General features: G+C 38.1%; 1 protein-coding gene across 1 annotated transcript in view; it reads left to right on the top strand.

Annotated features, from left to right (window-relative positions):
* The window catches only part of LOC136758910 (neural-cadherin), a 100,488-nt gene extending 78,364 nt beyond the window's left edge, over nt 1-22,124 (top strand). The window contains exons 23-33 of the mRNA XM_066713668.1: nt 2,260-2,474; nt 6,736-6,863; nt 7,699-7,826; nt 7,927-8,050; nt 8,822-9,002; nt 9,494-9,660; nt 12,197-12,461; nt 12,943-13,120; nt 13,327-13,571; nt 18,330-18,484; nt 19,350-22,124. Of these exons, the coding sequence (XP_066569765.1) occupies nt 2,260-2,474; nt 6,736-6,863; nt 7,699-7,826; nt 7,927-8,050; nt 8,822-9,002; nt 9,494-9,660; nt 12,197-12,461; nt 12,943-13,120; nt 13,327-13,571; nt 18,330-18,484; nt 19,350-19,778 (2,215 nt within the window). The 3' untranslated portion in view covers nt 19,779-22,124. The remainder of the gene's footprint in view (nt 1-2,259; nt 2,475-6,735; nt 6,864-7,698; nt 7,827-7,926; nt 8,051-8,821; nt 9,003-9,493; nt 9,661-12,196; nt 12,462-12,942; nt 13,121-13,326; nt 13,572-18,329; nt 18,485-19,349) is intronic.
* The last annotated feature ends 3,779 nt before the right edge of the window (nt 22,125-25,903 follow it).

Below are 25,903 nucleotides of genomic sequence, written 5' to 3' on the forward strand. Positions count from 1 at the left end.
GAGCTTTGTCTCAGTTCACCTGTAAATCAAGACATCGGCCTCAATTTTGTGAACAGTTGGAAAGAGGGAATAAAAGAGGGATTTTTGAAATAAGCATTCAAATTAGTTTTGAAAAGATCATGCTTTCCCATGAACACCAACAAAGTGCTGTGCTCTAAAACATGTATTATTTACAGCTGTAAAGGATCAGTTCGAGACTTTATCTTAATGCTCTGCATATTTATAAATAGAAGATGAGAAAACTGAAGAGCCTCAAGAAATCCTTTGAACTGCTGAATGTTTTTCATTTAATTTACAGTATTCTTTAGTCTGTCTCCCTGTTGCTCTTCCGCAACTCCTACAAAAAAAAAACGGAACTGGATTCTATCAGTATGGGTTTACCTTCTGTTTTGACTTAAGTGACTGAGATAAAACCGTTTACTGGTGTTATTTTATTGTCCTGAATTTTGCCAGAGTTTGACTGTGGGCTTGTCTCCTGTGTGATAATGTTTAAAGAGCATGCTGAAGATTGCAGACATTTCTCCTTTTGCTGTCGCCTGAAAAAAGTCTACATAATATGCACTTTGGGACGGTGATTTAGGGGTTTCATAGATGTTTCTCTTACGGTAAACAAAGACAAGAAACTGTGTCAGACTCCAGTGATATTCATATTCTTGCAGTGGCCTCTCACCATAATTATCCTTACTTTGTCAGTCCTGTTTTCATAGCCATGCTCGTAAATCAGCCGAGACTGCAACCAATTCCATTCTTCCTCTCATTTCCACATAGGACCGTGACAGGCTTCACTGTTACCCACTCGGTGTGGGAATATGTCTAATAAATGCCTCCCACTGTCGAAATGCAGCCTGAAAGGCAAGGGGAAAGGGAAGGTAATATCTGCGCTGAATGAGGGATGATTCAAAAACAATATTTACAGTGAGAGACACTCACGGTCATGTGACCTCAGAGATCTGATCTGACTTAGAATGTAATGAAAGAAATGAAATGGCTGCAGTCCCCTGCATAGCAGTGACTCACCCCCCCCCCCCCCAGAAACGCAAAGTCAAATGTGACTCTTTCTGAAGAGGTACACTATACATCATAAAAGCCATCTATAATGAGTAATCCCATAGTTGTGAATTCTAGGAAGAACAACTAATATAATAATCCCAACAAAAAGAACCTTTCCTGTTTCCATTTTTTTATTTTGTAGCCATTTTTGACTCGTCTGTTATCCTTCATTGCATACAAAATATTCACCATAAAACATATCATCGTTTCATCCTTAGAGATAAAACAGACTCACAGACTCGCACTACTGCAGTACCACACTATGTTCTCTATGTTCTCTGTTCTCAAAGGTCTGTGCCTTCGTGAAGGGCAAGTTCTCACTCATTATTGTTTGCAATTATTAGAAAAAAAATATATATATTTATATATGTATATATATATATATCCCATATATACACACACATAATCTATTTTCCTTACTGATGTCTTTGCCAGAGCAGTCTCTATTAATTTCCACGTCTTTGAATTGTAAAGCTTAGAGACTGAAAAATCTAAAGATGATTAAAGTAACAAATTAAGTATTAAACAACTCAAGCATACAAAGTGTGTCAAGTAATATTGGCATATATATATAGGCATTTCAGATACATATTGTTATATATATATATATAAAAATACGTATCTGAAAATCTGAAATGCCTATAAATATGGCAGTTCTCTGATGTGGGTTTGAAGAGATTTCTCACAAATAACCTATACATTTTATGAAGTGAATTTTAGAATGCCTACTGCTGGGGAGATGATGGGATATCTTTTATTTCTATTTTTTTATACTGATGGGTTGATCAAAATTACTAGAAAGAGCCTTCCCAACAGCCTCTATCAGAAACTCAAAGCTGGTGGGCTGGTGTTTATCACTCACTTTGGGCAGTAACTGGGCTGGTCATGGTTGTGAATAGAAAGTAAAATGAGTATATTCGTATAACTATTTTCTCTACTCTTAAGATAGAGGAAAAGTTATATGCCACCTCAACAAAACATTACAGAAAATGTTTCATCTGTACCTCCCAAAAAAGGAAGCTTTACATTTTAGACCATCCCCTCATCTTACCCAACCTAATACAATATGTATGCAGGTCAGTTTGATCCTTGTTTGCCTTTTGCCCCTTTCTGATATATCTAATCTTCCTCTGAGTACATTTTTGTGCTGCTTTTTTTTCCCTAAGCATTTTGTAAGAACTGTGTATGATCATTTTCCTTTTCTCATAGATGTCAATGCCCTCCACAATTTGAAGGGCCTGAGTGCCAACAGACCAAGCACAGTTTCCATGGTGATGGCTATGCCTGGTTTCCTCCCATAAGGCCCTGTTTTGAGAGCCATCTCTCCCTGGAGTTCATCACGGAGGTTGCAGATGGGCTGCTCCTGTACAGTGGCCCTGTGGCTGAGCTCCAGCCCTGGGACCCTGAAGACTTCATGGCAATAGGTATTTCGAAAAATGCAAAAAGACATCTGTTACAGCTCAAAACCATTTTCAGGAGAAATAGCCTCCTAATGCATCATATTGATTGTCACGGGGTATCTTTTGAAGTGAAAAAGCACTTTATTGTGGTTAATTAAGTAAGGAAATTGCATTGGAATGTGTTCCTCACACAGGAGAATGTTTTTTAGATACTACTGTATTCCATTTAACTTTTTTTTTTTTTTTTTTTTTACTTTGTGGAAAATACATAGAGCTTCAAAATATGTGGGCATGTGATCCATCCAATTCAAATATTTATGTTTTTGTATAGTACTTATATAAACTTAATTAAAAAGTAATTAAAAAGAAAACTAATATTGACCTTTCTGCAAAAAGCTTAAAAACGCTGTAGTAAGATGTTTTCACTTTTTTATTTTTTATTATTTTATACAACTCCAGCATGAATTTATGGGATTTTATGCTGCTTATAATCGATCTTCAGCCATGTCCTCTTGCTGTGTTATTGAATCACCGGTGCACAGCTGATGGAGTTGGCTGCCTCTTTGTAAAACAGTTTTGCCACAGCTCAGGTTGAGTGAACACAGTGTGAGTGGAAAACAGCGATAATCTGAAGGCAGAGGTGAAGTCAATAGAGAACACAGCTTCACATAAACATGGCCATAATTCCGTAAACGGATTTCAGTAACACCAGTCACACGGCAGCTCCACAGAAGGCAAAAATAAATATGCAAGAATGCCCTGCTCTGTTGTTTGTAAGATGTCAGAACTGAAGCATTTTCATTTATTTATTTTATATTCCCATTCGATAAGAAATCATGGTGCACGTATTCACAACAGAAAGCAATTTTGTTGTTGATGATTTGTTTTAATTATTTAACTCCTATGAATAGGATTAGTGTTGATTGTGACATGAAAAATGTTCAGTTTCCCCACGTGTACTGTTATATTCTGTGAAAGTTCAGAGCAAATACAGCACAAGAGCCTCTTACACAACTTTTTAAATTACCACACCACGTATTTAATCACAATGCACGCTACACACAGTGATGAAGACTTATCCTAACATGTACAGTTCAGAAATGGGAAGGCTGCACTGCTAATGGAATGTAGCCAGCATGTGAAATTTTGAATAATAGATATTTTAAGTGCTTATTCTTATTGAGTGCGAAAGAGCCATGTTCAGCTAAAACGCCACATGTATAGAAAAATGGTTTCCTTGCTTCAAATCAGCATGCATCCACTTTACATGCAGAGTTGTACTGTTGCGTTCTGTGCAAGTGCACTTTTAGAGGAGTTATGCTCATGACGTTTTTTGTTTTTGTGTTTGTTTGTTTTTCTTTCTTCCCCTTCTTGTTTAATGATCTTCTCCTTTGTTGATTCAGTACATACCTTTTAGAAGAGACATGTTTCTAGATAGTACCATAGCCTTGGTGTACTTGGTGTAGTTTTTCTTGTTGAGTTTAATGTAATTTGTGAGTCCTCCGCTGCTTCACTCAGCACATGGTTGAGAGTCACAGCCGGCACTAGACAGCCTCAGGTGGCAGTGACAGTTAGCTTAACCTCTGACCCTGTGATACGAATGAAAGATCAGACAAATATAGTTACACTACCTGTAAGTGTGATTGACATCAAAATCTGATTGTAAAATATATATATATATATATATTTGTTTCACAGGATTATTTTGATTACGGGCTGCTTTAAAATGTACATTAAAATAAATACAATTGTCCCTCTTTAGACTGTTAGGTATATTCTGAATAACCTACACAATATTATGTATCGTTATCAACAGCCTGTTAAAGCCAAGTTTTTTCAGACTTTATTACGATTTATTAGCAATATATGTTTTCTGTGATAAGCTAGAATTCAGATTTGATTTTATTCACAGAGATAGAAGTTAGGGAAAAAACTTAAAGGGACAAGTAATTCCTCCCTTACCGTAACTTGAAACTCAACCAATTAATCTTCACTAATGTAAAAAAAAAATATATATATATATATATATATATATATATATATATATACACAGTGAGGGAAAAAAGTATTTGATCCCCTGCTGATTTTGTACGTTTGCCCACTGACAAAGAAATGATCAGTCTATAATTTTAATGGTAGGTGTATTTTAACAGTGAGAGACAGAATAACAGCAAAAAAATCCAGAAAAACGCATTTCAAAAAAGTTTATAAATTGATTTGAATGTTAATGAGGGAAATAAGTATTTGATCCCCTATCAATCAGCAAGCTTTCTGGCTCCCAGGTGTCTTTTATACAGGTAACGAGCTGAGATTAGGAGCACTCTCTTAAAGGGAGTGCTCCTAATCTCAGCTCGTTACCTGTATAAAAGACACCTGTACACAGAAGCAATCAATCAATCAGATTCCAAACTCTCCACCATGGCCAAGACCAAAGAGCTGTCCAAGGATGTCAGAGACAAGATTGTAGACCTACACAAGGCTGGAAAGGGCTACAAGACCATCGCCTTGCAGCTTGGTGAGAAGGTGACAACAGTTGGTGCGATTATTCGCAAATGGAAAAAACACAAAATAACTGTCAGTCTCCCTCGGTCTGGGGCTCCATGCAAGATCTCACCTCGTGGAGTTTCAATGATCATGAGAACGGTGAGCAATCAGCCCAGAACTACACGGGAGGATCTTGTTAATGATCTCAAGGCAGCTGGGACCATCGTCACCAAGAAAACAATTGGTAACACACTACGTCATGAAGGACTGAAATCCTGCAGTGCCCGCAAGGTCCCCCTGCTCAAGAAAAGCACATGTACAGGCCCGTCTGAGGTTTGCCAACATCTGAATGATTCAGAGGAGAACTGGGTGAAAGTGTTGTGGTCAGATGAGACCAAAATCAAGCTCTTTGGCATCAACTCAACTCGCCATGTTTGGAGGAGGAGGAATGACCCCAAGAACACCATCCCCACCGTCAAACATGGAGGTGAAAACATTATGCTTTGGGGGTGTTTTTCTGCTAAGGGGACAGGACAACTGCACCGCATCAAAGGGACGATGGACAGGGCCATGTACCGTCAAATCTTGGGTGAGAACCTCCTTCCCTCAGCCAGGGCATTGAAAATGGGTCGTGGATGGGTATTCCAGCATGATAATGACCCAAAACACACAGCCAAGGCAACAAAGGAGTGGCTCAAGAAGAAGCACATTAAGGTCCTGGAGTGGCCTAGCCAGTCTCCAGACCTTAATCCCATAGCAAATCTGTGGAGGGAGCTGAAGGTTCGAGTTGCCAAACGTCAGCCTCGAAACCTTAATGACTTGGAGAGGATCTGCAAAGAGGAGTGGGACAAAATCCCTCCTGAGATGTGTGCAAACCTGGTGGCCAACTACAAGAAACATCTGACCTCTGTGATTGCCAACAAGGGTTTTGCCACCAAGTACTAAGTCGAAGGGGTCAAATACTTATTTCTCTCATTAACATGCAAATCAATTTATAACTTTTTTGAAATGCGTTTTTCTGGATTTTTTTGCTGTTATTCTGTCTCTCACTGTTAAAATACACCTACCATTAAAATTATAGACTGATCATTTCTTTGTCAGTGGGCAAACATACAAAATCAGCAGGGGATCAAATACTTTTTTCCCCCACTGTATATACGGATCTATGCCGGATGAACAAGGGAAAACTGGTGCGCCTGCAAAAACAGACTAAAAGCAGACCCGTGCAGAAATCTTAGTACATATCAGATTAGCTCTTGTCAAAATGCATTAAAATACTAATACATAAAGCCCAGTCCTGCTGAAGTAATTCACAGTCAGTCTGTGATGACTTTCAGCTGCTGCCTCCGTGCATTTTATGACACATCATATCATGATTAATCTCAATTAGAGAGAGCCCAGCTAACTGTTTCCTTGCTTCGTCAACAGCCACCCTGCTTTCAGGCATTAGCTTTCATGCTTTATTCTTTTTCTGAAATGTCACATCTAGAAGTAAGTGCGTGTACCAAAACCAAAAACTCAGCCTCCCCTCTCTGTAGCACTTTCACCTTCCATCCGACTTTTATATTTGATTTTCCCTGCAAAAGTGTTGTGTACCTTGAATGCTTATTGGAACAATCCTTAATTTATAACAAGCAGATTGATTAAGTAACATATTAGGTGCCAATTATTGTACTTGTTGTGCAAGTCTTTGAGGAGGTATTGTGCTGTATGCATTTTAATGCGTTTTTACAAAGTATGACCCTGATGTTCTTTGAGATGTTTATTTATTTATTTATTTATTTATTTATTTTTACTTCAGAGCTAATAAATGGCATGCCAGCCTTAAAAATAAACCATGGCTCAGGCACTTTGGTTCTGCAGTTGCCAAGCAACGTCAATGTAGCAGACAGACGGTGGCATCGTTTGGATGTAAGAAGCAACAGCAAGGTAGGTGCCCTACTGACGGTACCTTTGGTTTAGATCAACTGACTTGTAACGCAGCTGAATAACAATAGTGATGAAAAAAGTCTGAGGGACAATGATCTTCTGTAAGTTCAAAGACTGTCTGAAAACCTCCTCTCATAAGTCTTTAAAGCTTTAGTCCTGACCAGCACTAGGTTATTATATCTTTCTTGCAAAGTCTTTAAAAATACTATAACATTGGGTGATGTCCAGTGAACAAGATTAACAAGATTTAAACTGCCAAGAGCTTAAGTGCCACTTGTTTTTCAGAATGTTCTTTTAATTGAAATGATGAAGCTGCTTGATTCATTAAGGCCATTAAGGTCAATGGCACTGATTGGATGATACAGCCTAGGGTACAACCAGCACTCCAGTACTTTGATTGATAATTAATTCAGATACATAATTGTAAGGGTTGTTGTTCCAAGACCTCCAGAGGACTGGCTTAGAAGTTCTTGTATTTGACTACACCTGTTTTAGTGCTATAGACAGCTGATTCTATCCCTCCAGTTACCTTGTCTAGACATGTTTTAGATCAGGCAAACTCTGTCCCTTGGGGGCCACAGTGTTGTCTGGATGTTGTGCCAACCTAGCTCTCAATTCTTTAATTGCTCTAGTTACATAATTAATTTGATGATCACGATGGTTATTATGTTATGTTATTTAACAGATATTCTAAAATATATGATGAGAGTAATATAACTTTAACTTTAACAATATTATTTCAAGACATAAGAACTGATTAGCCATGTAGCTGCAGCAGTTTGTTTGGTGTCTTCTCTTCACCTGACCCCTTGTTGCCTGTCGTGCTGTGCTGCAGGAAGTGCACTTTACACTAGACAGATGCAGTGGCTCTGCAGTCATGGAGGTTGAGGGACTGGGCAACTGGCTCTCCTCCGAGGACCACTCTTCCTGCGAGGTCACAGGGGTCACGCCAAACCTGGACAGGTATTCAACCACGCCACCCCTCATCAGTGAGTCACGCAGCTCTTGAGTTAGAAGAGGCTGTGTAAAAAGCCGAATCTCTCACTGATGCTGTCTTCCATAGGCACCTGAATGTGACTCAGGTCTTGCAGCTGGGAGGCGTTAATGAGAAGCTGCCCTACAACTACCCCCAATTACAGCAGAGACACTTCACTGGCTGCATCCGAAACCTAATAATGGATAGCAAGGTATGGACTTTAGATTGTACTGAATTTTGCAAAGAATAGCTGCAATGCAAGGGCATGCAATATTCATAGACTCCATTGTAGAGCAGACATTAGCGAGGATGCTGTAAATGTTAGTGTTCCCTCATGCTTAAATACCGGCCCTCTGCACACTGCAAAATGGAATATATATATATGTGTGTGTGTGTGTGTGTGTGTGTGTGTGTGTGTGTGTGTGTGTGTGTGTGTGTGTGTGTGTGTGTGTTTTTAAGCCACATCTTCCCACTCATCTGACAAAATCGACTTCAATATTTCAAACATCTTCTACCAGAGATGAGAGAGCACCTATTTAATCCAACCTTACAATGCAGATTGCCTATGCTTGAGCATAAGTGCCCGCACATGAAGAATTAAAGCCCAAAATCTGCTCACAAAGTGTATTCACCTCCCCTTCTCTTGCCATTTGTCCTGGTTTTGCCCTCACTTCACCCGTGGTCATGTTCATTTAAAATCTTTCATTGAATAATGGCATTGCACCTATTAGGACCATTACACAGACAATGGACACTTCCCAGTTTAAACTGAAGCAGGGAAAGGATGTGCAGAGTACAAAATAATAACCATAAAGATGTAGAGAAATGCCAGTAAAATGAGTCGGGTGATTCTTGCTCACATTGTATCTCTTATTCCTCTCATTAAACTGGACTATACAGGGTATAGGGGATGTAAACAAGGGGACAGAGAAAACAGTTATTATTTAAGTTTATGCCCCATGGTGCTCTCTGTTCTTCCTAGTTCTATGATCTAGGCTCCCCCGCCGAATCCTTCAACAGCTCCCCCGGCTGCTTGATGACTGATGGGAACTGTGTGAACATGGGCTACCCCTCCTGTGGCCCCCGCGGCAGATGCCATGGGGAATGGGGCTCCTTCAGCTGCCAGTGTCTACCAGGGTTCACAGGGCACCAGTGTGAAAGGGGTAGGTAACCTAAACCAGCTGATATTAACAACATAAGAAAGTTAAACTAAAGGAAGCCATTCAGCCACATTGTCTTGTATTATTGATATTTGCCGATTACATTAGTGTATACAGACATACTTTACCCTACAATCCAGAACAAATAGACGTGCAGATGTGCATCAGACATTTTAAAGGGATTTATCCTTTTTGTTTTTAGGGGGATAGCTGCTGGTTCACTTGACTTGGCAATCTGGGAATGGAATTTATCATATATGGGGCAGTGGACAGAGATTTTGTTTTTCTGCAAAAGTGTCACACATAGAAGGCTTCATTTGAGTTGATTCTTGCTGGATCGGGTCTTGCACCTCAAGATGAAGATGAGAAAGGGGCAGCATTGCAATGGGCCACTATAGGCAGAGGTCATGTGCCCATCCAAAGCCAGCCCCTGACCCTGAAAAAGGTACTTTACTGTCCTTCTAACCAGAGGACATTTTGTGTTTGTCTGCCAGAGGTGCCAGAGTTCTCATTCGATGGCAGGAGTTTTATCCACTACCAGCTGGCTGCTCCACTTCCCGCCAGGAAGACGCAGGTGCAGGTACTGATCAGAACCCGGAAACATGGCAGCTCCATCATCAGCTTCACCTCCAAAGAGCAGAAGGAATATCTCCGAGTAGAGGTGGGGAGCTCTTCATTCTCATCACTCTCAAGTTGTGGAAATGTGTCACACTTTTCTAAATGTTTTGTTCTCCTTTTGTTTAGTTTGTTTTTAATTATGACTGCAGAAGTGCTTTATAATTTTTACTTAAAAACTTGATTTTGCTTGCCCTGAGAAGACAGGCATTTAGCATTTTATCTCACTGCTTGCCACAATCTTTTAAGCTAATGTTATGAGGTTTCTTTAAATGAGGAAGAAAAAAAAAACCTTTACATACTCATCAGTGTCTAAATGTTTTACAATGCATCTAAAGTAATGCTCAGTGATAGCACTCCCACTTTAACCTCATTTGCAGTCATTTCAGAGAGTACATTACTTACCAGAAGTCCCTGACAAGACACTGTTTAAATAGCTACAGGACTCAGTGTGCAATTATTTCATAACCTAGTGCAGGTCATTCCATTTCATTCAATCCACTTTTACTCTCCCCTGTGAACAAAACAGTCTGTCTTGATTAAGAACAAAGCTTTCGAATATCCATTGTGAGGCTTCTAATAGTTGTCATCAGCTTTCAGCTCTTCTAATATTTTTTGTCTCATTTTCTCTGTCAAGTAGTTTCATGTTATATTCCATATGCAAAATCCTTTACTTGTTATGGTTGAATAATCTGTAAACAGATGTTCTGTCATTTCCCGATGATAAACAGTCTTACGGGAAGCAATGTATCCTGTTAACATATATTTACAGATAAAACAATATTTAGTTCATGGATTAAAGGAAAAAGAACCAGTTTTTTCCTGTTACGCTCCAGTATAGTATGCCTTTAATGCATTCCTGAAAAAGTATGTAAAATAGGATCTGGGCAATTATAAGAAACCAAATAAGTGGATTTAGTGGCCTGCCATCTATGTTCAACCTATTATTGTAAAAATACATTTAAAAAGTATTGCTGTTAACTGTAGAAAATCACAGGAATGTTATTTAGCTGTAGTGGCACATTGGGAGGTATAATGCTATATTTTTCAGAAACATTTAACCTTACCATTTAAAAAATCAACTTCTTTACCACCGAGTTGCCTTGCTGTCTTAGCTATTTCATCACAATGCCAGCTTCACAGGCACGGACCGACCAAGCCTTCTTAATGAGAGAGCTGAGGCTTTAGCTGCCAGGTCAGTTTGGGATTGCTTAGCACGAGGTTAAAGAGTACTCAGGAAGTAACAGAGAGAAGGGAAAAGCTTTGTGTTTCTCACCTATTATATAACACTCAATCTCTGCAATGTCAAAATAGGATATCCAGATGTTTTTGCATCCAGCCTTCCTTTATGTCTGGGCAGCAATGTTAGAGACTGTGTTTTCAAGCAGCTTGGTTCTGCTATGGGAAAGCTATAAATGTTTTCGCCAGTGCTGACAGAAATTCACATCCAATTTAATAAATTTTTAATTGGGAAAACTGTGTATTTGAAACCCACTTTGTAGCAATGTAAAAGGTCAATGATGAGATAATAATTAATAGGTTATAATGGCACCTTGAATCAAAACCACTTAGAACAAGCTCATTACATAAACAACCTTCAAGGCATCTTACGATATTTGTGAACATGTATATTCTCATGTATTTTAAGTAGTTCATTGGGGGGGGGTTATTATCTAGGAATAATAAAGGTTTCCAAGCCTAACACAGTTTTAATGTGAGAAATATCTAAGTTAATCTTTCTTTTATTTATTTATTTTTGTTTGTTTTTACTTGTAAATAAATAAATAAAACCTGGCTTTACAAATTATGCTCAGTGGGACCTTCTTAGTTTTTGAAATTGAAATGAAGCCTTCTTGAATTTCCAGCCAATGCAATACAGTTATTCCTAAAACATTTTTCCTGACATTGCTAAATAACTGCTGCCCCATTACGTTATTAATGCTACAGTTCTTTTGTTCAGGGGGGAAACAACAAGATTATTGATTATTATTAGTTTTGTTGTCATTATTTTTTATGTAAATTTTATCTCCAGAGTTAAGGTAAGGGGGTAGAAAACTGTATGGCCTTTCTGTTGATTTCTATAATCATTTTTCTGTTTCATATGAATGGTGTCAATACTATACATACATATATATGTGTATGTGTGTGTGTTAGTGATGTTTTACATTTTCTATTAATATGTGACCTGTCTCTGTAAATTTCCCTCATTTCTTCAACCATAAACTTATTTCCTGCTACTCCCTTGAGATCCTCTATTGATATTGAAGTTCTCATTGTTGTCTAATTAAACCCCTTCTGCAAAGCTGCGGGAGTGAAGCAGTGGCTGGATCAATACAGCTCAATATGCTTTTGTTTACTTTCTCCTTGTGTACAGAATAGACAGCCATGTACCAATAGATGCTAGATACTGAAATGGCATGTTTTGACAGGAAGATTAGCAATATTTTACAAATGTGTAGGATTTTCAACAGACAATCACTCATGAAATATCTTATGCTGAAGTGTTTTCTATGGCTTCTAGAAGAGCCCATCGAGGCCCCACCTGCACACTAAGGTATTCGTTTGGTGTTTTCCATGGCCAGGTATTCCAAGGTTTGCTTGCAGTGTTTTATAATCTGGGTGATGGGGACCACAGCTTCACACTGCCTTCCTACCGCATCGACAATGGGGAGTGGCACGAAATACACCTGGAGCGCCATGACAAAGAGTTCACCCTGCAACTGGATGGAGGAGGGGGCAAGAGGGAGGCCACATCGTCCCAGGGGAGGAACCGGGAGATTGTCATCGACCCCAGTGTGGTGATGCTTGGAAACTTTTTCCCTACCAGTCACAACCGAAGCTTTCAAGGTACTGAAGGCTTCTTCAGTAGAGCTTACAAGGGTGTATGCTAGCAGAGCACAATGAAGGAGGTGAAAATCCTGGAGGTGGTGTGAAATACAAGGGCCTGTTGTATAAAAAGTAACAAACATTAAAGCAGTCAAAATAATTATCATATTTATCATGTCCTCAGTGCATCTTTTAAAGTGTACTCAAGTCTATAGGATTCAAAATATCTTTGGATGTATTTTGTAGATAGTAAGAAACTTTATAGTGCAGCACACATGACATAATATGATCTGAAAGTTGCTTTCTAAAAGATCTCATGTGAAAGATGAAAAGTGAATGGAAATGTGAAAGACCACTCACTTTGCCTGAGGCAAATGCAGACTTTGCTTGTATTTATTGAACACTGTTTTATGTGAAAGATGAAGAGTTTTAAAAATACATGAAAAATAACACATACTTGAAAGGCTTCATTTGACAAAAAGTTGGGGTGGTTGTTTTTCAGGCTGTATGAGGGACCTCCGGCTGAATAACCGATATGTGCCGCTGGACCAGAGTAAAGAGGGGGTGTCTATTGTGAACTCTCAGGGCGTGACGGCAGGCTGCTTCTCAGACGCCTGCAGGAAGAACAAGTGCACCCCACCCTTCACCTGCGTTGACCTCTGGAGGATGCATGAGTGCAGGTAACCCACTATATCAGTCCCTACCGTCACACACTGAGCCATCAGAGCTACAGAGGAGGCTCTTTTTTAATTCCATTTCTCAATTAGAGTGGTAGATATTCTGTCCTATTAGGTGGATTTCCTTAAGAACCTGAAACAACTAAACATATATGCTACTATTTACATTTTGTTTCGAAACAGTTTGAGTATTGCCTCCCTTGTTTCAGGTGCCCACCTGGTCACATGGTGATGGAGAACTCCACTGGCAAATTCTGTGTCTACACGCTGTGTGCCAACCGTCCATGCCACCATGGCACCTGTGTCGCCCAGTCGCCCTCCAAATTCACCTGCCACTGCCCTGAGGGCTACACGGGCCGGCACTGTGACATCACCCTGGCTATATACCGAGATGACGTGGGGCTCAGTTTCAGCTCCATGTTTGCAATCTGCATTTGCTTCTTGGCACTCCTAGGTAGCTATGGCAACTACATCTTGTACTACCTGTGGTGATTTTGTTCAATTTCTTTCTCTCTTTGTCATCTCCACTGTCCCTCTTGTGGATTCCCTTTATGTCTTCATGTGGGAAACCCGTTTCTTTTTACTAACTGGACTTTGCCTTCCCTCTGCCCTTTTGCCTTATTTGTTTCTTGTCTGAACTATTATTATTATTAATGATAATTTAGGACTATTTCTGTAAAACTACAGGTCATTTTCTAAACTCTGTTCAACCTTCATTGCTAAAGCAATGACTTGAACCAGGTGAATATTGCATTACATTACAAATAACAGTCTACTCTCAGGAGGTACTGAGGAAATCCCAAAATCTTCTTCAGGATTTACTTCTGTATCTGCATACATATACAGTATAAAGTGACACGTTGTTACAATACTGGGCCAACAATAATATTGAAACTCTAAACAAATATACAATTACAGAGACTTATTGTTTAGTGTGAAATTAATGAATACAGAGGGAGACTTTGTTTCAGAAAACATACTAACACATTCACCAGCAGTTACTATTTTTTCCATGTGTCAATTACTAAATCTGTAAGCATACAAAGTGCTGTTTACTGAAGCCTGCTACAAATTAAATAAATGCACTTGGATTTTAGCCTGAATATCAAGCAGTAAGTGTTACAGTTCAGAAACTAAAGCATCTAGTTTTTTTTTTTTTCCAGTTGGCTTTCAAACACAGATAAACAAACAAACCAAATAATACAATAAAAACGTTAGGGTTTTTATTTTCTACTATTATTTCCAAACTAAAGAGGTTTTGCTACCGAGTATCTTTTCTTCAGCCTAATAAGGTTTATCAAACAAACCCTGTACATCCTCACAGATGCCTCCTACCTAATACGTTTGCTGCCCACAGAATATGTTTATACTGTTAAATATCCCATTTATCACCACTGCCACACATTGCAAGAGACAGGCCTTACCCCAAGTGTATTGTAAAAGTCTGGCCCATGACGTTGTTAAAGAACCAAATGGAGGTAAACCAAGGCAGAGGAGAGCTTCGGACCACCTTCTAACCCCTCCAAAACAATTCTCCTTCGTCAAGATAATCATTGTTTTAAAATATATTCACGGATGAAAGGATATTTTTAAAAGTGCATTTCTCGAACAGAAAGAGAAATGTATTTGGAAATATTCAGATACTTGGGGCTGAGAATGAATTGGTGCTTCTTCAGTGTTAAACAAGTTTATGGTCTTGGAACAATTCAGTTGTGCATTTGGAGACATTTTTGCACTTTAGGGATCTTTTAGGACCGTGCAGACACACCTATACCTAATGTTGAGAAGCATTAGGTTTGCTTTGAGAGATGATGATGCTATCTAAATACTACATGTTGTCACAATGTAAGATAATTCAATAGACAGGGTGCACTTTCTAGAACCAATTGTTTGACCCCGATAGTGTTACTAAGCACCTCAGCATCATTGACCTAAACGAGCTGTCCTAATGTGGAATTTCAACTAGATGTTTTAAAAGGCAAATTTGTGTTTTAAACTTTTTTTCTGTAATCTTTATGTATACAGAAGAAAAGTAGATATTGTGCTTTACAAAACTGATGATTGCTTTTATTTTTTGAATTAGTGCAATATACCATTACACATAACTATTAAATGTATTCTTACTAATGAGGACATTATTATTATTATAAAATATAGTAACTGTTTGTAAAATACCAATGAAATCTTTATATTTCCATTTTGCAGTGTTTCCAATCCTCAACAGTTTTTGATGCTTTACTCTAAAAGCTTTAAACAATTGGATTTGTCCTACAGCTCAAAGCACCATAGCAAGGACTATAAGCCAAAACAAGTGGATGACTCAATATCTGAGCAACTGAGAAGCATCACTAATTGAAAATAGAAATCAAAGGTGACATAATGGGTAATAACAGAAAAGGTTAAAATATAATTTGGGAGGGAAAAACAGTTTGCCTGAAGGAATGTGATTCTCTCAATACGAAATCTAATTCAGTGTTAATCCCAGGGTAGGATGCCTGCACCATCTTTAACAGATAAGGAAAGTATACGAGTAGCTTGTCAGATTTTAGTGAACAAATTAAATGTGATCTTAAATAGAACTAGTGCTTCTCAGACTGACTAATCTAAAATGACCATCTAATGTCATGCTTTCGTATGCATTTTTACAATAGGTATGTAAATGTTGTAAATAAAGATTTCTATTTTTAAGAAGGTCTAATTAAATCATAAAGTCGTGTGATACATCTCTGTGGGAATGAGGAAACAAACACCACTCCATTATGTAATGCCTTATGCCACTTCTTAAGGAAGTTTACACGAATGTGCCTGGATTATTTTTTTTTAATAAAAAAGAAAAGTATGTCTCAAACCCTTTCTGTCTCTCTCATTTATTTCCTGCTCTTCATTACCTTTGCCTTTTTATTGTTCCATCTCCGTTTGTTTTTCGTTACTAGTCTACCCATCACTTATTCTGTTCTCAGTCTGTTTCAATATCCTTTCTGTGATTGACTAACATAATGTGTATTAATATTCATAGTATGTATTTGATATATGTTTTTTAATTCATGATAATGCTGCTAGTAAACTGATTATAGTACTAACAGTTTTAACATATGTAAGTACTACTGCAGTAAATGAAGTCTGCAATTAGAGATGGACTTTCAAATATATATGGACATGTCTATATGTATGTCTTTCTGTCAAAGCTAACAAAAGAAGGATGTATAGCTGAATTATTCTTTTCTCACCTAACTGTACCCAAAACATATAATTTCTGATAGCCCAGTGTTTGTTGACAACAGGAAGTAAAGAGCATTAAAAAAAGGACTTAGTCATTGACGACTGTAGACCAGACAGCACTTTGAAGCTTGTCTCCTTCATTTTTTCTAATGGAGATGGCTGAAGCCTGGTATTGAGGTCACCTTAAGAGTTTTCAAGCCTCCAATTTCAAACCGTGCAGATTCAATGGGTTTATGTTTCAAAGGAAGCAGAGCAATTTTGTCTCCTTCTGCTCCATTTCTAGTGTGTGTCTGCAAAAAGCTGCTTTCTGTGAGCAGTGCGTCCCGTCTCTCCTGTACATGAAAGCTGGCAGAAGTTTAATATTTTGTTATTTCAATTTACCTACTTAACTGATTAGGTTAGTTACGGATATAGTTGAATTACGAATGCCTGTCTTTTAAATTCTGAATGATGGGCTTTTACAGCACAAAGGACTGCTGTGAGCTGGAGAAAAAAAAAGATGCTGGAATTGTAAATTCGGCCTTCACATCAGTGAATTTTTGTATTCACTACTATTATTTTTTTTTAAAGTACAAGGTCTTTGTTTCATGAACAGACCGTTATTGCGAATATGCTAGTTCTCATAGCAAATGTCATGCCCATAAAATTCTTTTGATCAAAACTCTTTCAATTAAGTCTGCTATTTAATTGCATGAGAAATGTAGCATTGTTAAGAGTCTTCTTTTTTGTATTTAGCTTTAGTGCTGTGGTTTATATAAAAGACAAAGTTAGTCAGAGATGTGAATAAATCCGTAGGTTAGGTAGTTGTTTCTGTATGTTATGTGTATTTGCTCAATTCTTCCTTTTTTGTAATTTTTTTCCAAAATTATGCATCACAAAGTATTCAGAACTATATGTGGAAGCTTAGTAATAACATTCTTTATTAATACAATTGAGTTTCCCTACTTACTTCTGGTGCTGGGTTCTTTCCCTGAGAAGCAATTTGACCTGTATGTGTTCTGCAATCTCTTTCTGGCAGAGTAAGTGAATTAAAATAAAGGATTAGCTTTTTATTGTTTTGGAAATATAATAGAAATCAGACATAGGTTTGAAAGACTGCACTGTGACTAGACACAAGAATGTTTAATATTACTCATAATGACGTAAAAGGAAAAATATACCCTTGATTCGTTATTTTGATCCTTATAACAATGGTAAAGCTCAGTGGACTTTAATATGGTCCTATCCTTACCCCTGATCATGTGCTACAAAAGTTGATTGAACAAAAAACAAGAAGATTAAAATAAAATGTAAACATCTAATTACGAATGGCTTTCTATGTTATATAACATCTGACAAGATCAAACTTGGTAGCAAATAGATTTTCAATAATATCTCAAAGCAAACATCAAAGTGTACAACCTAATGGTTAGGTTAGCATAAAATCAATGTTTTTGATTGGCCAACACAGTCTCCAGACCTCTGTCCAACGGAAGATTGAACTGAAGAAATCAGTTCATGTAGCGTGTTCTGGTTGGAGCCCCCATTCAGGATTCGAGCAGCGCACCACTGACACTCCTCCCACTGCGCTGTTCCACACAGCTCCCCCACAGTGGAGTGATAAACAAGCTGCACCTAAACACCAGGAGGTTTATCACTGTACTGATTTCACAGAGGGCTCTCGTCACCTGTAACGAGCTCATGAACACGATGAACACATTCACAAGTGAGGCAGAGCCGGGGAGGTTCTGCACAGAGAAGCTCTGCTGCCAGCACTATGGGGTATAAGGTGTGAAAGGAGAGGATGGCTTCAGTGCACATCACAAACAAGTGCATGTATGTTGTCTCCATCCTTCCTATGTTAGAATAGTTAAATAGCAGTAGAATGAATTGATAAAAAAATACTGATAATTCCAAAAATGTGTAATTCACAATTAACAAACGGGCAAAGCACCTTCTATTGTTAATATGCTATTAAGTTTTGTTTGACTCTCACCCTGTTTTGTGTTCTCAGTGCTTCTGCTTGGCATTTTCCTGTGGACCCGCTGGAAGAGCTATAAGGGCCTGAAGGAGGGGGTGTATCACGTGTCGGCTCACCATGATGGCTGGGAGGACATCCGCGAGAACGTGCTCAACTACGACGAGGAGGGCGGCGGAGAGCAGGACCAGGTGAGCTCCCGGCATCTAAAGGGTTAACAGTTTCTTGGGAAAGCCTTGCTCTGGGCAGATCACACAATCATGGCTGCCTTCTCACATGAATTTGTGAGTTTGTATTCCCAGTGTTTCATTAAATGCAAGCTCTTTCTGCCTTCGTGGTTCAAGTATTAACTGTAGAATGCCATTCATCTACATATTACTGTTGTTATTATTGGACTTCATCATCCTCCTGCTTTAAAGTTTATAGTTTTCTTTCAATGTAAGATGAGAGTCTTCTACACTGGTAAATATATCCTGTAAGAAAACAAAATACAATGTACTTTAGATAGATGGATAGGAGTCTTTCATTTCTATATACTTTTTGTCTCTTTTGAAACAAGGACTTGCTTTACAAGGAGCTTGGTTACAATATCACCCAGGCCTGGAGTAAAAACCTTCATTACACTTCATTTGCTCAATTCGAATTCATTGATAGTGCCCTTTAGCGAATATACCATTATGACTTACTGAATTTAGTGGCATTCAAATGTAACCTTCACTATGTGTTTTATATTATATATATTTAAATATATATTTGTTTTACCTTCACTATATCTATTGGATGAAATATAATTTGATTTATATATTAAAAATAAAACTAATAAGTAGTGATCTTTGGAAAATGTCGAGGTCAAGGCCTATGAACTTCAGAGCCCACCATGGCCAGAACAGTCAGAGCCTCTCTTCTGTCCATCATTCTGTAGTAAATCATGGGTTATTTCTTAGCAGAGTGATTAGAAACCAGATAACCAGAAATAAATAAATAAGAGAACTATAATAGATGAGGGTCTTCGTGCTGCAGCTGAGAGAACTGACCAGTGTCCTGTCCTGCCCCCAGAATGCCTATGACATGGCAGAGCTGCAGAAATCCCTGCAGCCCAGCCCGGCCCAGTCCATCTACACAAGGCCCAGAACTGGACACCTCCATCAGGACAAAGCAACGCTTCGGAGGGATGTCCCACCAGCCCGGACCCAGGTTCAGGGGCCTGTCAATGCCTCCCGGAAAAGCCTGTCCTTCTCGAGCCAGGACCTGGCGCGCTACCTCTGTGAAATCATCAGGGATGCCGACCAGCACCAGGAGAATCCGCCCTTTGACTCCCTGCAGGTGTTCTCCACCGAAGGCGGGGGCTCGCTGGCCGGGAGCCTCAGTTCCTTCAGCTCGGCCGGCCTCGATGAGGATAAGAGCTACGATTACCTGAAAGAGTGGGGTCCCAGGTTCGAGAAGCTCAAAGCACTTTATGAGAGAGCAGAGGCCACTGACATCTGAGGGCACGCTGCCAAAGGACCAGGAAGGATGCCATTGTTAGCACCTCGTGTGAGTGCAAGGTAAACCCTCTGAACACTTGTTGTTGATCCTTGGTGGATTTTTAATTTCTTTGGTCTGGAAAGGCTGGGAATCTTCCTGGTGATTGGAAAAGGAGAGCAGACTTTAATTTCGCATTAAAAGGTACAAGGTAAACTTGGGAATCTTGTGTACAGTGCATAAGGGCCAGTCTTTCTTTCAGCAGCTGTTATTACTGTGTGAAATGCAGATGGCAATGGCATGGAGGCATCAGTTCCATTTGTAAATCTAAATGTGGGGTTTGCCATGAACTATACATGCATATACATGTATTCAATGCGTGATAATGCATAGACTTGATGATACTTTATAATGGCCTCCACTTCAATAAAGCTTGTTTCTGTTCAACGACCAATATTGCAGTGAAGTCAACATCGTGTTAATGAATAACTCTGCATCATGTATCTACATTGCACCGGCGCAAAAACACTAAACCGTTTGCTATCTTTTCCGGGTGCAAAATGTATCCAATGAAGGACAAAGGGATTTTTAAGGATATGCACCTGGCTGCACGTCATATTTCCTGTGTTGTATTTCTAAATGTTTTATGCATTGGGATTACAAAACACATTGATTTAACAAGTCCCAAGCAAATGTACTGCAGCTGAAGAAATAAAAGCTTCTTAAATAATGACAAAAAATAAAAATTGTATACCCACCAACCGATTGTGAAGGCTGTTGCTGAGCTTGCAGCAGTAGGCTAAACTCTAGCTGCAGGTTTGCGTATGATCAATCTGAATTAGCTTCAATCAGGAGAAGAATTTAAGTGCTTATCTGAACTGATCTTCATATCAAGCCTAAAAAAACCTGCAGCTGCAAATCTGAAGGAACAGGTATGATCTGCTGGAAGGATTTAGCAGCAGTTAAAACCCCACAGAGGTGTGCGTTGAGTTCAATTAGTTTACCCAATGTTTTCATATACATAATTATGCCTTTATTTATATATATCATTATTTTTGTTATCTTAACACACCCTCTAGGACTTCCATTGTGTGTACAGTCACATTGTATTCACCAGTTTCTAGGCATATTCACTAAATAAAAAAACAACATAAATAAATAAATAAATTTGGTTAAAAAATCATGTGGTGCACTTTCAAACAGAATCCCTCGTCTTTCGTTGACGTCTGATGATTTTTAATGTTTGTGAATGTGGAGAACAGCACCAGAAACCAAGAACAGAACAATTGTCAATAGTCCCCAATTCAGATCTCATTGGGGGATGTAGTAAAATAAACACACGTGTAGCTTTACTGCCACTTGAATATTTTATGATCTCTTGTAAAATGCCAAACTGCCTACATATTGTATGATAGATATTTTAGTGGTAGCATTAACAAACTACATTTTTTATACCAATGTATGTACTGTGTGACAGCTCTCTCTAAAGGGTACAAGTCTAGAAAAACCATCAGAGGAATAATCCAAACATGAGTTGATAGCTTGCTGTCATACTGCGAACCAAAGCAGCTAGGAAATTTAAGGCTGTGCAAAGTCAGCTGTTTAAATCCAGATCTCAAATGTGCCAATTTTAATATAACAATATGAGATAAAATCATAAACTGATCTGCAAATACTAAATGCCGTGATGTAACTTGAAATATATCCTTCATCTAGAATTGTGGATCAGCTGGGAAGCCATTGTTCCAAATAAAAGGGTAGATCAAATTGAAAGCGATTTATAATTAAATTGTAAAGTGCTTTCCTTGTAATTTTCTACATCTCATTTTTTTTGTATATTAGCACAATCCACCGAGGGGATATATGTCAAGTACCTTCAGTGGCTAATACTTGATTTCCAATACATTAATTAGAGGAATGGTGGGTTTTATTTGTGCAACTAATGTATGAATAGGGAAACCACACCATATTTTGACCTTGTTTGTACATAGCAATCCAAGTCTGTGGATCATCACATAATACAAAGCAAAAAAGAACAGAGAACAGGAATGTTTGTAAGCTTTTTGGTCCACGGCAAAAAATGCTCTACACTTTTGTTAAACACTGTTCTATTTGAATATGTAAAACATGGAACAAATGTTGCACTAGACAGGAAAAAGAGCATTTGAACGTTGTTCTCCAAGCTTGGAAATATACCTTAAATAAGATAACCTCTCTGTAAAATAACTTCTGCTTCTTTGAAGGTCAGCTTATTGTTTTTTTTTTATTATTATTATAATTATTTCATATATTTCCTTGAGTATTTATCTTGTTTGGTAATATGTCAATTGTTTCAGACCATATTTTGTAAATGAATAAATATCTTTGTTTATGCTATTTGTTTGATTGAGACAACTGTTTGCCTAGGTCTGAGTTTTCCTCTGCCCTGCATGCAGTTATGAATGTTCTGCCAACCAGTGGAACACATGGAACCTGTGGAACATTAGAACCTCCTACCCTTGTGGCCAGATTTGGTTGAGAGCACCAAGCAAAGACTGCAATTGCTGTAAAACATTAGACAATCCCAACAATGGTACTGTAACCCCTTCTTGTCCCTGTTTTTTGGTAGATTTTGCCGTTCTACCCTGGGACCAACTAGTTCTAAGAATTCACAATGGTGGCTTTTCAGAATTGTAGATTGTGTGTTGTCAAACCACACTATCTCTTTGATTCCTTGCCATTTCCAAGCTCATACAGGCATATTACTTCATTATTGGCACAATGATGCATTAATTGATATAAAAATAGAATCACTGGGGCACATTGCCATCTAGATTGGAAGGAGGGCTTCCAGCATTTCTTGATTATGTGCATATACATAAGTGTAATCTATTTACATCTCATTAATGTTCAGTACCACCAAACCATTAAACATAATCACCTTTTCTTTTCATGCAAGTGATTCTAAGAGATTAGTTATCTAACATCTTATCTAACATCGTACACACATCTTTCCTTATGGACATAAAGCCCTCAGATAACAATGCTTTCGTTTCTGCCATTGCAGACCATGGTCCCTCAAGGGCTGTAATAACAAGCACTTGTGTGGACTGCTAGACATGTAAGAAGAGATGTATTTGAAGAAAAGAGGAAGAAAAAAAATTCAAGATTTGCAGCTCAGAGTTTGAAATCACTGATGATTCACTGAAGTTGAACATGACTGAACTGTAATTTGCAGGCAAAGTCAAGGGATTAATGGTTCATAACAAATACTTGAAATAAAAAGCCTTTGTCAAAAATATTACATCTAGAGATCAGAGAACAATCCTGTAATAAATCGTTATCAAAGATATATGGTATTCCCTACATTTACCTCAGACAAATAACGTAATGCTATCTATACATATTTGACTTGGCTTAATCCCTTTTTTTCCTATTTTAATTCCTGATGACCTGGTCTGTTTTTTATCTAACATTGTTTAGTTTGTAAAACAATATATATCCAGACTCTGCGGTCTGTTAACTATAATGTGAACAGTTGAGGACAATCTGTTTTGCAGCGAGGACCTCACAGGATATTTCATTCTGAGCGTGTTCTTTAAAGCTCAGGTTGCACAAAGCAGACTGGACTATCTAATGCAGACCCATTTCCATACATATGTCTTGATTTTGGTGGACAGGCGATAAGGTTACACACTTTTTGATCTATGATATCTAGATTCAATTACAGTTGGCCGTTACATTTTAATCAGTTACACATGGTCTCAAGTCCTGTCCCCCCCCCACACACATATCCACACACAGAGCACACATGCAGACTGATTTACAGTAGATACCCTGATAACAATTCTGAGAAAAGCATATGTATGGAGATATTGTATGTTTCTATTCATGTACAGTTACAGATGAGTGTGTTCATTTCTTCTGCCTTCATAAAACTGAAAGAATCTAGTTGCCATGTGTAATCTTAAGATCCAATTGAATTGGTTTTCAGATCAGGGCCCAGATTAGAAAGATTAAAAAGTAATGTCTTGGGTGGTTTCGGACATTATAGAATATGCTTTAAAGACCCGTAATTAAAAGGAAATCCTTGGGCATTTTACGTGAGGTCTGTAGATGTGATAGGTCTAATGTAACCAAAAGCTTCTAATAACTATGTGTATTCTCAAATGAAAACCTACATGATTTAATTTACATTTTAACTGAAATGCCAGCTCAGTGAGGATAAGGAAGCCATGGCTATAAAATGTATGAAAACTTTAAGCTGAAAATCCAGACTACTGATGCATTAGTTGAAGCTGTCAAGTAGAGCAACATGTGGCGATTGTTTAATTCTGACAGACCTGGAAAGACAAACATAATGCCTACGTCTTATAATGGTTTCCCTGCTCTTGAGTTTTTAAAAAGCTAAATGGGAGAAAAACTATAAGTTGCAATAATGAAACGCATTCTGTAAAATCTTAAATAAAATAGTGCCAAATTTACAGTAATGCTGGCAACAATTAACTTAGAACCTAGAGTTATTTACTGGCAATATTTGGACAGTGACACAATTGTCGTTATTTTGGCTCTGTAAGCCACCACAATGGATTTGAAAGGAAACAATCATGATGTGCATTAAGTGTAGACTTTCATCTTTAATTTGAGGGTCGTTACATCCAAATTGGGTGAACAGTATAGGAATTACACCCATTTTTATATGTATTTTAGGGGCTCAAAATTAATTGGACAAACTAACATAACAAAACTTGGTTGCATATCCTTTGCAGTCAATGACTGCCTGAAGTCTGGAACCCATAGACATCACCAGATGCTGGGTTTCTTCCCTGGTGATGCTCTGCCAGGCCTTTACTGCAGCTGTCTTCAGTTCCTGCTTGTTCTTGGGAGGTTTTGCCTTCAGTTTTGCCTTAGAAATCAAAACAAACCAATCAGAGAGATAGCAAAAACATTAGGTGTAGCCAAATCAACTGTTTGGTACATTCTTAAAAAGAAAGAACGCACTGGTGAGTTCAGGAATACCAAAGGGCCCGGAAGACCACAGAAAACAACTGTGGTGGATGATTTGAAACCAAGTATTTAAACTCACAATTTAATTCATGATTATGTTAGTCTGTCCAAATACTTTACAGCCCTTAAAATTGGGGGGACCACATATAAAAATGGCTGTAATTCCTACACTGTTCACCCAATTTGGATGTAACTACCCATTGTTTCAAATCCATTGTGGTGGCATACAGAGCAAAAATGATGAAAATTGTGTCACTGTCCAAATATTTATGGACCTAACTGTATGTTATGTGGTGAGTCAATGCTGTAGAGAGTAACCTGAATTAAAAGAATCACCTTTGCAATAATTTAACTTTTGAATACAGGAGAATAATCTGAACAGACACATGTACCTTCTGACTGAAACTGCCTTCAGATCAGGTCCATCAGAAAGGCTCTTGACCCATTGTATTCGAAATGCCAGTGGAACAGTTCCACCAAAATGTACAAATCAAACCGAATATCTCGCTCTAGGATTTTTAAAGCATCAGCTGTAGAAGAGCTTTCTTCTGAGTAAGTGAAAAGAGCAAAAACACAAGAGACAAAATTAATATGACTTATTTATTCTATCAGAGAACCCAGAAACATCGTTTCAGACATAATGGAGTAAACACAATCCTCTTAGATTTCCTGCTGCATATATAGAATCTATATAAAAATGGCATTTGTTAGGTTGGAGGGTGGACTCATAATCTCTTGGTTTTTCATTTTCAAATCCAGCTATTAATCCTTAAACCATGATTATCTACATGTTATTTCTTAAATCTCAACTGCAATATCTGAGTTAGAGCTTTTTGATTTGTGTGTGTTGGTGTGTGTTTAAATATATGTTAGCATGTGTGCGTCTATAAGTATTCACACCCCTTATCAGAGCAAATAATTTAATTTTGTTACTTAAACTACACTTATTTATCAAACATATTACAGAGTTTGGTGAACATTAAACACTCAGCCTAGCCTTCATAGGAGACTCTGATATTCTGTGATACATAACCAGTCTTATATTTGTGATTGAAGTGCAAATTCCTGACAGCACAGAATATGCTGTTAACGGTCACAGGGAATAGGACAGAAAGAAAGAAAAGCAAACCTCTTTGGTTTAAATCCTTCACTTGAGAATGTAG

Source organism: Amia ocellicauda, chromosome 9 (assembly GCF_036373705.1).
Source record: "Amia ocellicauda isolate fAmiCal2 chromosome 9, fAmiCal2.hap1, whole genome shotgun sequence".
NCBI lineage: Eukaryota > Metazoa > Chordata > Actinopteri > Amiiformes > Amiidae > Amia > Amia ocellicauda.